The sequence below is a fragment of the Zootoca vivipara genome, chromosome 8, assembly GCF_963506605.1.
Source record: "Zootoca vivipara chromosome 8, rZooViv1.1, whole genome shotgun sequence".
In the NCBI taxonomy this organism is placed as follows: domain Eukaryota; kingdom Metazoa; phylum Chordata; class Lepidosauria; order Squamata; family Lacertidae; genus Zootoca; species Zootoca vivipara.
In genome coordinates this window covers 38,556,233-38,570,956 of record NC_083283.1, presented here as the reverse complement: position 1 = coordinate 38,570,956, position 14,724 = coordinate 38,556,233, and the positions used below count along the sequence as shown (strand labels likewise).

Below are 14,724 nucleotides of genomic sequence, written 5' to 3'. Positions count from 1 at the left end.
AAACTAAATTTTGAAGTTATAGGAAGAACAACAATAAATTTAGTTTCCATCTAAACTTGCATTAATCCCTATATTACAGTATAATGGGATTGCAAAGATGGAATTTACTATCAAGCAATTTGTTGCTCTGAAGTCAGAGAAATTCAAGAGTTAATAGCTGTCTAAATATATCCTACTACAATAGCAGGTAGGGGAGCCTTTGTGAATCAGGTACACCACCAGCATTATTCAAATGCAAAATAATCCAGCTACAGACACGTCACACAGTGGTCTTGACATGCCACATAGGGAGCACAATGTATATTCTTGTTTTAATAAAGAGATGGGGAAAACTCTGTAAGAAATTGATGTGCTTCCAATACAGTATTTCTTGAATATTCTCCAAGATTCATTTCTCATATGTTAAGACAGCTAAATTATTCTACTTGTAAAGTAACAAATTAAGCAAGTCATTTCAATTACACAGTAAAAACTCCTAGTTCACTGAGATGGTAGTGTGGAAACCCTTCAGTCTGGTATTACACAACTCCCATGCAATTCAACAAACTCAACTCACAAAAATTACATTTAAAATTTTAAATATGATGAAACAACTTGGCACAAAGCACACTATGTCTTGATGTGGCCGTGCCTCACAAACTGGCTTGATCCCCAACAACTGAAAACATGCTATTTTTGCTTTTAAAAACTTTGGTACCAAGGAATCCCTTCCACAATCCCCTGAGATTACATATAGTTCAATCAACAGACATATTAAAAACAAAACAATATAATAAAGCTCGATTAAAAAAACACACACCAAGTTCTATAATCTACAAAATAAGGCTGCAGCTCTGTGTTTATTTCCAGATAAGAAACAAAATCCATGTGCTTCCCCTTTCTCCTAATTCCAGGACTTCTGCAAATGTTACTTTCAAAGAATCTCAGCCTAGCATTATGTTCAAATGAGGAATCCTGTTTAAATATAAACCCTGCCCTTCCTCCAGCATGGATAGTTCCTTTCCGTCCTCCTAACAACTCTGTGAGGTATGTCAGACAGACTCAAGATCTGCCACTGATCTTGGTGCCTCACTAGGGACTGGAACCGCTCCTTTCAGTCCTAATCTGACCCTCTAACCACACAATGGCTCACCACTGTTTGCAGAGAAACTGGAAGCTGTATTTTCCCACCACGTTCTCACCTGTCCCCCCTCCTCCAGGCATTCCTGCACCCAACTATATATACGTATGCCCAGATAGGTTAGTCTTTACCTGAACAGTTGCCTGGGCCTGGTTTATTCTCTTCTTGCTCTATTTGTCCCCAACAACAACCTTGGACTATCTCTACAGAGCACAATGCTTTAACCTTCTAAGCAAAGTATTCCAGAGGTTTCCTGGTGATGTTAGTCCCTGATCTTGTTGGTGCACATCCTTGTGGATAGGGACAAATAATCTTTTCCTCTGACCAAGAGGAGTGGTGAGTAGACAGATACCCAAGGCTATTTGCCATGGGGGCACTGGCTCCACTCAACCATGCCTCAAAAGCTTTGGATTGCCTTTATCCCTAGCAAACACCCCAGATTACTCCTGCATCAAATGGTGTAAAACTGTGTATACTTGGATGGAGCAAAATAACAGAGTTCTCTTTCCCTCAAGTAAAAGAGAGAGTATAATTATGCAGATAAAGATATACAGATTTATATAAACTAAAATCTCCCTTGCATCTACCCTATCCCCCTATACTCTGAACTCTTTCTTTGCTGATTAAAAGGCATGGGGTTGGCCATGTGCAGGGAGAATAAGACATTTTCATATTACACACACACACACACACACACCACCACCACCACCACCACTACTTTGTGTCTATACAGGGGATGACTGCATAAAATTTCACCCTAGATTGAGAAAGCGGGCTCAGCTACTAATACGATCATTGAAGAAAGTTCCTGTGGCAGTCCATGGCCCAGACTTCACTATGTGAAAAGTTCCACATAAGAGAAAAATGCAGGCTGCCTAAAGAAAACCATTATGTCTGACTTGACCTGCACGTAACAGTCAAACTTATCACATAAGGTTTCTTCAGTTTTGAGTAGAGAATGTCTTGCATTGTTTGTTTGTTTGCTTGTTTGTTTGTTGCTGCAGCTTTAAAAAACCTTTACATCATTAACCCATAATACTTTAATTTACATGGTCAAAACATGTCAATACAATTGTATTGTGTACAATAGTGTATACAATTGTATTGACAATTTGTCAATACAAAAAACTTAAATCCATACTAAAACCAACATAAAGTACATATAAAGTATTAGCTAAAGAACCTTGAAAACAAGTAAGTAGTTGATCATTAATAAAGCTATCTTAGACTTACTTTTCATCATTCATGTTGAACAAACTATTGACTAATGGAAGAAAATACTTTGAGAGAAGATGGAGGAAGTCAAAGTCTAGCTAGCTGAGTAGGTCAGAGTTGTTGGGCTAATAATGTCAAGGTTGTGAGTACAAGGTCCATACGAGTTGGGTGGGGTGGGATGGAAGCCTGTGAGATTTTCTTTGGAGTAGAATACATTGTCCACCTGTTCTGGACTGGGTTATACTTTTCCTTATGGCACATTTTGGAGCTTTGGAGTGCTGTAAGAGCTGCCACTTACTTAACAGCCTGTGACATCTGTGGTACAAAGTACCTGAGGCTGCTGCAGAGTTTTGTGGGTTGTCCAGATACCACTGAATTGTAAGATTTTCTATGAAAATTAGGGTAATCTGCATTTAAAAAAAACAAAGTATGCCCTAGGCATATGATCTAATTTTGCATTGGTGGATGTGGGTTTTTTTGGTATTTCATAAACAGCTAAAAACTGAAACTGCTAAGCTCGTCTTCGGGCGTGAGCACTGCATGTTTTCAATGGATGAGCATAAATGTCTAATTTAGGTATATAAATTGACTATCATAAATGGCGTAACAGCCATAAAATAAATATAGGGAATCATTAGACTGCATAATTTGTAACAACGTATCTTCGCTACTGATAATTAGTAATTATAACAAGCATAAATAATAATGGTCCTTTATGTACAAAGAACCTGTTTAGAACATAATTTTACTTCAGTATAATTGTAGAAGTGAATACATTTGCCAGATTTTCAGCATCTTACGTTTTTCAAATATCTGGGTATTGTTTTGGTTGTGACGTTGTGGTGTCCAGTGATCTTCATAAAGTCACTTTAGGCCTCCCAGAAATAAAATATCAGCTGCTCCACTGATCACTTTTATTGTAGAAAAGCTGAAACAGTTACTACTATTATCTTGCTACTGTATGCTTCAAAAGGTAGGAAATGAAGCCTAAGTATTTTTGGTAGGTATCTAATTCTGGAAAAGTCTGTTATTGGGTTCCTTGAATGCAAATTATGCACACTACGAACATTCTTAGAATCTTATGTTCCAATTTTAACACTGGTCAGTACTTAGAATTGTGCTTAGGTAAACAAACATATTTTTGTGCCACTTTAAAGACTATTATTCTTGCTGTTGCATTCGTTTTCATGAACCAGAGTCTGCCATCTAACTAACATGGCAACCCTTCAGGAACAGTTCACTGTAATGCTCAGTTAGAAGTAACGAGAAACCACAGTTTGTTGCTGAAAAATTGACTGTATTAAGGCTTGGGCTTCTACACTCTCCTCTCCCTAGTTTTCCATTTTAAAATAACAGTGGTTCCCTGTGACATCAAAACTCAAATAAAGGTAGTTTACTTAAATGACGGCTTGAGAAGCCAGTTTAACCTTGCTTATTTTCATTAACCAAAGTTTAAAACAAATTACAGTTCTTAAGAGTTCAGAAGATACTGTTTAAATTTAAACCAGAAGTTTTTGATCTCCTTTTATGGGTAACGAGGGGTGAAGAAGGAGAACCAGGCCTATGTGGATTGTTCAAATTCCATTCATCAATCAAAAGTTCAAATTCACTCTTGGATAGGGCAGCTTCAAAATCTAAAAAAACCCAAATTAATTCCTAAAAGGTATCTGGGGAATAAATGTGTCCTGTGAATAGGAACAAAAGCAAGTGCCACGGTTTTTAAGCAGCCCTATAGTTATATTTTAAGAGCACATTTTGTGTAGTATTTTCTCCCTGATAAACTGCCAGACTGATTTTTTAAAACTCCCCCATGCTGCTTTCCCATTAAAATCGAATTTTAAAAAGCCAGAATCTCAATTGATAAAACTCACTGAATCTTAAAGCTCTTTGTGCGCAGCCAGAAACATTGTTATAAATATTACTTTATGCTGCCAATGACTGATCTTAAAAAACAGAAATATTCTTCCATCGTTTAAAAATGTTTTAAATTTTTCACTTAAGGCATTCAGTCTGCTCACCTTGGACGGATGTATCACTTCCATCTGGCATTCAGTGCAAACTCTCCTTCATGATCAATAAACATTATTAGCTGGATCCAAAGGTTCCCTTTCACTATGGGAAGAATTCCTTTACTAGAAAAATGAGGAATTCTGCCCTATCAATCAAAAAGAATTTTGAATTTAGATGTGACAGTTTTAAAATAAAGCACATTGTGCTTGATTAATGTTGCAAGATTGTGTGAAGGTGCTTCTCTTATCCAATAACTTTTCACCCTGGGGGAAAGGTAATTTTTAAGTTATTTCTTCCACACAGCTTGTGTTTAACACAGGGACACCATTTTCATATGGCGATTGATTGACTGATGTCCACCTATCCATTGGAAGATAAAAAAGAAAAAATCTACACCCAACAGGAAGATGTGAAAAGCTGTATTAAGGAGGTTTGAATTAAGTCCTCAACTCAGGAGCTTGAACTATCTAAAAAGAAGCAGAAACGCTCAGCATTTTTGCAATCACAATGCATACTTACTAGCTTGAATACAGAAATTCAATAGAAAAAGAAATACCTGCCCCTGAGCATGTCATGTAATGATGGAAATAGTGATTGGTTTGAGCAAAGGGAAAGGATAAAGATATATGAGGAGGCAAGATACGTCTGAGCAAGAGCAGGAATCAGAAATCCAAGAATAGAGGAAACCTTCTATAGTTTGAGACTGCACTTACTCAACTGACTGCATGCACTTACTCAACTGACTACAAATATTAAGCATTGTTGGTTTATTTTATTTCAAACATTAGAGGGCAACTTAATTCATACAGTACCTCTGATTAACTTGCATCTCTAGTTGCTGGATTTTCCCCAAAAGTTCTTTTTCAACAGCTTCCCTTTGCAGTTCAAATTCTTTAAGGGCATTTCGGACTGCATCTTCTTTTTCACAGCTGAGCTTTTGAACAAGCAGTTTCCTGTCCTGTTCATGGTTAGTTAATAGTAGCTCTTTTTCTTCTGCAAACTTATTGATAGTGGCTTCATATTTCTTCTGCTGTTCACACAATACCAAATTTTCTTCTTTTTGCTTTTCTAGGGCACTTACTTCTAATTCTAGCTTACCTTGCAACTCTGTTATTTGTTCTTCCAATCTTTTTTCTGCTTCAAGAGCTTGTTGGTGCAAAGAAGTTACTTTACTTAATTCAGTTCTAAGCAAATTTGTTTCTTCTTCATGCCTATCAATTAATTCTGAAATGCACTGATCTTTCTCAATTGTCATTAACGTTCTTAGCTCTGCTAGACCCACCTGATATTCATCATTATTAATTTGTATTACATGGTTCAAATTATCAATCTGTTTTCTTAACATTTCAGTTTCCTTGTCAATAAGACTTTTTAGATTATCTTGCTGTTGAGTTTTGTTTTCTTCTAAAAGTATTTTCATTTCATCTGTTTCTGCTTCTTTCAGTGCAAGTTCCACCTCTAATTTGCATCTTAAGTCAGACAGTTCAGAAACCTTGACCTTTAATTCCTCAATCTGTTGTTCTTTCTCATGGACATTTGCAGCATGAGTTTCTTGCATTTGTTCAAGTCGGAGTTTATTCTCCTTTTTCAACTCCTCTAAGCAGTCATTGTGTTTAGCCATTAGTTCATCAAATTCTTGTGTATGTCTTTCCTGTAGATTGGATTCCAGTTCCTTTAAGTGATCTTGCTCCAAAGTCTGAAGTTCTGCTCTCAGAAGCTGCATTTTTTCATCACTTTCAGTATGAAGTTTTTTCAAACTCTCCAAAACCCTTTCACGTGACTCTCTTAGTTCTTTAATTTCACAACTCTGATTCTTCATTTGACTTTCCAATTCAAGCATTTTTTGCTCCTTTTCATTTTGTAAAAACACAACTGCTTCCTTTTCATTCTTTACTATTGCAAATTCATTATCTTTATCATGCAAAACATCTTCAAGACCTTTTAAGTCACCTTTTAATTTTGTGATCTTTTTTTTGTTCTCTTCACCATCTTCAACTAAAGTATTCATTTTGCTTTCATATTCAGTTTTTACCAATTGCAGCTCTTTCTGGTGTTTATCTTTTAGCGTTTTTTCAAGAGAAAACTTTACTTTTTCTATAATGTTCTTTATTTCTATTGAAGTACATTTTAAAGAACTGGAAAAGTCACACTGTTCTTTTTCTACAAATGTTCTAAAATGACAAAGGTCTTCTTTTATGTTTATTAAATTTAACCGAGATTCCTCGGCAACATCTCTACATTTTTCCATATAAACATTTATAGCAGAATTTTCTAAAGCTTCCGCTTTTGCACATATATTTGTGTCTTGCATCCGCCTGCTGTCAATTGCATTGATAACTGAGGAATAGAGAGACTCCACCATCATTTCTGGACTTTGAGGATCACTTATCACATTCGGTGATGTTAGGTTTTCTTCTATTATGAACTCATTAACCGCTGACATAAAATCAGATTCTGGACTTTCTGCCAGTGAGTCCAAGTCTAATGACCCTTGCTTAAGGGCTTGTTCAATGTTTGGATGGGCAATCGTTTCAAAATCAAATGTATGAGCATCAATACTGTCTGGGGACAATTCTTCTAAAGGACCTGGAGGGCACACAGGAGGGCACAAAGGACCATGAAGACTGAGTGGTGGAGGAGTTCTAGGAGAGGTAGCAATTGTTGTACTTTCCATCCTTGGTGTAGTGACAGACTGTGGTGAGGCTTGACTGTTGGAAGCCTAAAAGTATAAAACACAGGCCAGAGTTAAAATACTATCGTTCCATAAACACAAACAATTCCTAAGATAGGCCTCAAGCCAAATACAGCGGGCTCCATAATGTGGCAGGATTTCACCTTAGAGAAGCAGGAATTCATAAAACCTTATGACATCTTACTGGCAGCTATAGGTAGCAGAAAGTAAAACCATGGTTAATCCAGGGCACACCAGCAAATCAGTACCCCAAGCTGCCTCATTCTTGCATCCCATCAGAGTTCCTTTCATTCTGTTTCATCCTTATTGTTCCTAGCTTAATTCCCCCCCCACACTCTTATATAGTTTCAGAATATTTGAAACGGACAGTATTTTATCTGATAAAAAATAAAGGAATTTTTAAACATTTTTTTTCCTGCTTGCATCCCCCCTTCCAAGCTGTCCCAAAATAAATTGGTATGCTTATGCTCTATTTCTGTATGTGTGTGCATAGTATGCTGAAATAAAATGGGAATTATTTTTACTTCCTTTCTAAAAAGGGCCTGGAAACTATATGCTTGTTGTACTAAAAACAAATGTTTATATATGTACTGCAAAGTAACATCAAAACCAGTGGGGGTTACTTCTGAGTAGACTTGTAGAAGACTGGGAATTCTAATCTGAGGTAGCCATAATGCTATTTGTGGCAGGGCGGCCTTTATTCTGAATCAGTTAACCGAGAACATTTTTGTCTCTGGCTTCATCGACCACCAGCATGCAACCCACAACATTAAAAAAGGTTGCCCACGCCTGTGCTAGAACGTTATGTAGTAAACTGGTCATAATTAGTGTATGATAGAGGTCCTGAAATACTTGTCAGATGGTAAATTACATTAGTCTGAATTACTGGGATTTGCCCGTTTACATGCATTAATAGAAGTACAATTTTATTTAATAACTGAATCACATAACACAAAGGTATGAATGGAATCTAGCCATGATCACTCTCTGTAATTTCTACCTTAGTTTCTTTAAAGCTGTATCTCCTTAAATCGTTTATTCAAGTTTTATGCTGTGTTGACAAAACAAGGTGCAAAGACTGAGTTCAGAAAAAGCACACTATAACTAGGAAGTGGATTCTGCTTCATTATCATATTTCCTTTCCATTTAATTAGTATTTTAAAGAAAAATATCCCCAATATTAGCCATGCAAGCCTAATTTAGGCTTGAAACAAAATGGTTCCCAATCAATATCAATAGTAAATTCCCAAGAAAATAATCTCCTGGAAAGCAGAAATACGAACAGAAGCAGCCTTTATAACAATGCACTGGAAAAAAAAACACCAAGACAAATATTTTACAAATTTTCTCCTTGATTTAAGTCTCTCCATATGTTACCTTTCTAAGAAGGGTGCTGTAATAAATAATCAAAGGACGGACCCCTGATGAGGTGACAAGCTCATGGATTTGCAACAGATGCTTTCAGAAATACATACCTGACACTTAACTATGTTTAAACCTGAAACGTTTTGTGATTAAGTATGTTACTTCAAATAAATGTTGTGAATAAGAGGTCCTAAGTACTTCAGAAACCCAACATATAAGCACCACAAAATATCTTTGGAGGTTAGGGAAGGCAACTTTTAGCTGACTGTTCCAGTATGTCCAATAAGTTGTGTTAACTTTACAATAAATATGAAAGCATTTAAAAAGAGGTCTGTTGTTTGGCAAAATGCCAAGTTTCAAAGGATTGAACCCTTCTAGTTTCTCAATCAAAAATTTTAGGGCAGTTGATTGCAATATTATATAAAGTATGGGCAATAAGCTGCCAACTGCAGGCAGTTTGCCTTATTGCAGAGAGAAGAGACACTCTGCAAGAAACATCTACTGAAAGTTGGGTATTTTCAGGAAAGGTCGGGGAACTGAGAAGCAACTTTTTTTTTGTTCTTGTTCACAAAATACATTTCTCAGAAATATTCCTCACCGATTCACTTCACAAATAAGTTTATTTCTAAGTAATTGTGTTTAGGATTGGCATTCAACAATTTACCCATATATAAAGTCACACACATAATACAATGGTACCTTTTGTTCATTCAGCAGATCTGTAATGGTCTGTGACATTTCATCCAAACTTTGTGCTGCTTTGACCAGATGATGTAGAGCAAGTACATGCTGGTGGAGAGGTTCGAAATCACAAAGTATAGGAACCCTTAAAAATACAGAGTAATTAACACAGATTACATTAAGCAGATATTAACAGATTACAAATATAAATTGTGTTTAAGTATATCTATTTATATAAAAAATTATACCACTTAGCATATTCAAAATCTTTAAGTAGTTTAGTGGTTGTGGGTTTGAGTCCCACATTGGGCAAACATTGCAAGGGGATTGGAATAGATGACCCTCGTGATCCCTTCCAATTCTACAGTTCTATGATTCTATGATTTACATAAAACAACACAATATTCAACAAAATTTCCAAACTCTACGATAAAAATGACAAAACACAACTGTATGATCACAAATAAAACCAAACCATGCACAAGACAAAAATAAACATAAAAATCAAGAGCCAAGAGTCCCAAAAGCCTGGGCAAACATTTTAAAGATATGCAAAAGTTCACAACTGTCTCTATCTTACCAGTTATTCAAAGGAGGGCAATCCTGTGCTATCATGAAAAGTCCTGCTGCCACAAAAGTGTTCAGTTTGAACCCTAATTGCTAAAGATCAGGGATTCTAATACATAGCCTCTAAAACTAGGTCACCAAACCACACAAATACCTGGCCAAAGGAAATAAATGAATACTAGAAAGCAAGGCTATGGCAGATATACTGTATTTTTTCTTCTTCTTTGAGCCACCTTACTGCAATTTTACTAGTTAGCGTTATGGGAACCACTGCCAATCTACTACAAATTGCCCAGAGATCTAGCAATAGATCCCAATCGATTTTCTGCTTGCCCACATGCTTAGGAACTCATTTTACCTGAGTAATGGTTGGACTTCTGAAGGACAAAAGGACTGCAAAAATTGCAGATCAGATAATGAGATATCAGGAAGTTCACCATCAAACCTGCGAGGTTTTCGGGTCTGTATGTAAAACAAATCAATGTGAACATGATAAACAGCAAAATAAAGACCACTGAGATATATTTAAATTTCCATGTATCAGTTAAGACTGTGCAGGGCGCTTGAACGTCTCCTGATCACTAAAACAGGTGCAGCTAAAAGTACGAACATCTGAGGCTTGTAAACAAATCTACAAAAGTAGCTTGCCCACAAATAAATTTGTTCAAACAAACGACCAGATATTTCTAAGAAAATAGTATTCAAGGTTTGAGAAGCTTCCCAACCTGGTTACTTCTTCTTTGCCTCAGACAGCCAGGGTAGAGACTATTTATAAGCCTGAAATATTTGTCTACACTTTTAACTGAAACACAGAACAGTGTAATACATAAATGGTTAAACTGGATGAAAGAACACTAATCTATGCTACCAGCGCAATTAAATCAAGAGGCAGAGCAATATTAAATCAAGAATGCCAATATTAAATCAAGAGGCAGAGCAATCATTCTATACCACCAAGAACCTAAAAAAAAACCCTTCTTTACAAGCTAGTTAATACAAAAAGTAGCTACACACTTCCTTCTAAATTCAAATTATACTAATTCCTCAAAGTGTTTGGGAAAAGCCCAAGTCTTCATTAAAAATAAAAAGCATGGTATACTCACACAAAAGGATGGGGGCCAGGCATCAAGTCCCCTGAACAAACGATTTCTTAGAAAAGATTTCCCTGTTCAGAGAAATAAATATTACTTCATTTATTCACATACGTCTATGTATATGTCTGTTTGTTTGTATGTGTATACGCACAACAGCAACGACAACAAAAAAATGGGGAGGGTGATGATGGACAGTAGGGGGAAAATTGAGCCCAAAGCATTTCCTAACAGTTCATTCTCAGAACACTATTAAGAGGAACAATATAGATCTACATTGCAAGTTACCGTATATTCCAGCATATAAGACGACTGGGTGTATAAGATGACCCCCAACGTTTCCAGTTAAAATACAGAGTTTGGGATATACTCGCCGTATAAGAAATACGACCCGGAGTATAAGACCCCTGACTTTTGAGAAGATTTTCCTGGGTTAAAAAGTAGTCTTATACGCAGGAATATACATTTATGCAAATTTGGAGACTCCCCAAAATTGGGGTAAGGGGAGACTGGACTTTGTTTGAGAGACCCCTGAAATTACAAGTAAATTGATTGTGCTTTCATGCTGCAATCTGCTCCGAAAGAGAGGCCCCCCGAGACTCAGCCAGTCAAAAAAGAGAGAAGAAGAAACAGCACCACCTCGAGCACAACAATCCATGCCAGGCTTGTAACATGAGAAGACAAAGGATGCAGCAGGACAAAACACAGAGCCTACAACTAGATAAGACTGGGATATAGCAGCTGTTGGAGCTGGCCCAAGAAATATTATGCGACCTGCGCAAAGATAAAAAAATGCAGCTTAGAGGAAGAGCATTTTCCACCACCAAAAGAAAGTTTGAAGCCACAAGCAAAAGACATGGAAATTAAGAACTTTACTACAATAGAACAAGAAATCCAGGAGGAGCGGAAGAATAGGAACCTGAGGCAACCGGTGAGAGAGGGAGCACAGGACTTAGATTTTAACCAACAAGCTCTGGAAGAGGAGGACATTTGGCAACAGGTTTTCCTAGTGAGAGAGGGAGAACCTGTCCCAAACAGACACTATGATGCTTGGGCAAATGAGTTAGAAGGGGCATGGAGATGTGCTCCTCTAGTGGGAGAAGGGGAGCGCCATCCATGCAATGGACAAGTTGTGGGAATGGAAGGTGCAAAAAAGTGAGAGGCGCAGGAGATGTGTTAAAGAATTTGTACAACAGAATGGGAGGGTGGGAGAGCAGCATGGGTTGGAGTGGACAAGAGTTGGTGTGGGATGAAAGATCTATTGGTTTTTAATTGATGGATGGATTAAAAAGGTCTGAAATTGGATTGTATTAAGGGACTGGTCGGGACACCCAGGGAAATGTTTTCCGGGGAAGGGAGGGGCTCCGGGATCGGAGTGAGGTAGCAGTGGAAGAAGATTGGAAGAAATTTAAAATTTATTTAAAGAATAAACATATAATAGATTAGAATTAGTCGAAGTGAGGGAGATAAAATAGAGGTTGTAGATAATACAATGGTGTGAAATAAGTATTGACAGAAGTTAAGGACAATTAAATTAAGAAGTAAGATCTAGATAGAATATAAAAGGATAAGATATTAAAGAATTAAGGTATAGTTAAAGTAATAATTAGAATTTATATAAAGATTTAGAGTTTACTATGGAGGACATGTAAAGAACCGCAGAAGGAGGTGGAATGAGGAAGTCAATAGATTGGAAATAAGAGTTATAGTTAGAATTTTTGTTTTTGCATTTTTGTATTCTTTCTTTTTTGTATTCTTTTTGTATTCTTGTTATTTATGTTTTGTAATTTTCTTTGTGTGTTTTGTATTTTTGTATGTTTTGTTGTTTGAGAAAATCTTTAATAAATACATTATAAAAAATACATTTATGCAAATTTAACAGGGGCAATTTCATTTCATTTTTTCCATGTATACCTATGGATCTCCTTTTTCCAATTTTTACATAAAAGGCTATTTCGTGGTTTAATTCAGGTAAGGGGTGGGAGAGAAGGTCCCAGGGCAGTTGTGAAGAATCTTTGGCCCTCCAGATGTTGCTGAACTACAATTTCCGTCTGCCCCAGCAAGCATGGCCAATGGTCAAGAGTGATGCAAGTTGTAGTTCAGCCACAGATGGGGGTCCACAGGTTCCTCACATCTGGCCTAGGGCAATAAAGGAAAGAGAAGGGGTGGTGGTAGTTTTCAAAAGCGCCCCCCCCCCAATGATCTAGTTTTTATCTGCACACAACTAGTTCAACATAAGGAAACAGACACAAAATGCTGCAATTTAAAATAGCCTTTACATGGTAGCCACCTAATTATTATTCAGAGATAAAAAGTGGTGTATGCACCAATATTACAGGTTTAAGAATGAGAGAGAGAGAGAGAGAGAGAGAGAGAGAGAGAGAGAGAGAGAGAGAGAGGAACAATACTTACTAAATAACTTTCCAAAAGATTCCCTTTTGGCCTTTTCTGCATCATAAAGATGTTTCCCATCTTTTATTAAAGCACCAGCCCACTATAAGAAAAAAAAATTTATATTAAACATACACAGTCATGTTCCCTCCTCTAGTCTTCAATCTGAGATCCAGGTTCTTTTACTCAAGTTGCTTACCTCCCTGTAGTGTTTTACAAACATCTTTCTCCTCACAACTTCAACAACAGCCAAACAGTACATCTGAGGGACATTACTAAGCTTCTCTACAATCTTCACTCTTTCTAGCAGCTCTGTTACGAGACGAAGCAAGGCTTGAAGTTTTTCTCCATCCTGGTCAGCATGAAGCATTACAAAGCAGCACCACCTATGGAATACAAAGTGTCACTGTAGCATACTGAATTGTTAACAGCAAAAAAAAAAAAAAAAACCTCCACTGAATGTTTCTACCAGAACTTCTGCTTCCAGCATTGCATCAATTTGCTCATTTGTGAACAAAAGAGAAATCCTCTGTTCATTTTCTGCCAAAAACCAGAATATAATACAGAATGCCAAAAACCAGCTCTAGAAATATACCCATATTTGCTTATACGGCATATTTGTCAAGCTATGGTTAAAAATACAAAAACAAAACACTTGAGATTCTCATACAGTTGATTTATGCATCGCATACCAAGTTCAAGATCCCAGAACTGTCCCTATTAGTCACATTAACAAAATTAAATCTAAATACGGGTTTGACTGTTGGATATGAAGTAAATTTCTTGCACAAGACTAAAAGCAAGCCCCCACCCCACCCAAAAAGAGATGAGTGAACTTTACAGATATCTCCAATCTTAGCACCTAGTACCTAGATTGGTGATAATAGATCTTTGTGCTTGACATAGCAAGCCGTTTAGTTACTGACAATTACAAAGTGGAGGTTTCCCATCCCTGCATAAAAACATAATTTTTGTAGCGTTGCATGCATGACAAGCTGGTGACAACAAAACAAAACAAAACAAAAACAAAAACAAAACATGGTTGAGGAGCACATAGCACTGCAGCAGCATCACTTACTTCAGCCGGACTTGTAGATTATTTGCAAGTTCTTGTTTGGCAGTAGTACATTTCTGTTTAATATCTAAAAGTTTCCGGTGGTTAGTTAACATAATCATCAATTGATTTGCATGACTCAAGCACAAATCAGGTAATACAGAAGGATCTTTCAAGTTCTCTGCTCTCTTCTGATTAGCCAAAAATCCCTGTAAGAAAACAGGTTTAAAATTCATTGTTGTGACAAGATATGACAACAAAAGCAGGACAAAAACACTGCTTGGTCTTCACAGCGCATAATCACTTGATTATAATACATCTAAATGCTCCCAGATAGCCCAGATCCATGCATATCCCCAAACCAAGCTAAACAGTGTTAGTTATTTGAGCTGTCACATTTAAAACAAGACATTGTGCAGTTTTATAAAGAAACACAATTCAATAGACAGGGTAGGAATTGAACCAATGGCTTCAAGTTACAAGAAAGGAGATTCTGACTAAACTTTCTGCGGGTAAAAGTTGTTTGACAGTGGAACGG

General features: G+C 36.9%; 1 protein-coding gene across 2 annotated transcripts in view; it reads right to left on the bottom strand.

Moving 5' to 3' along the window:
• RB1CC1 (RB1 inducible coiled-coil 1) overlaps positions 1 to 14,724 on the bottom strand; it is a 47,741-nt gene that overhangs the window by 14,278 nt on the left and 18,739 nt on the right. For both annotated transcript variants that reach the window (XM_035125015.2, XM_035125017.2), the window contains exons 9-15: positions 14,211 to 14,395; positions 13,332 to 13,518; positions 13,154 to 13,235; positions 10,754 to 10,815; positions 10,009 to 10,112; positions 9,102 to 9,228; positions 5,158 to 7,064 (exon numbers count right to left, since the gene is read on the bottom strand). In XM_035125015.2, coding sequence (XP_034980906.1) covers positions 5,158 to 7,064; positions 9,102 to 9,228; positions 10,009 to 10,112; positions 10,754 to 10,815; positions 13,154 to 13,235; positions 13,332 to 13,518; positions 14,211 to 14,395 — 2,654 coding nt within the window. The remainder of the gene's footprint in view (positions 1 to 5,157; positions 7,065 to 9,101; positions 9,229 to 10,008; positions 10,113 to 10,753; positions 10,816 to 13,153; positions 13,236 to 13,331; positions 13,519 to 14,210; positions 14,396 to 14,724) is intronic.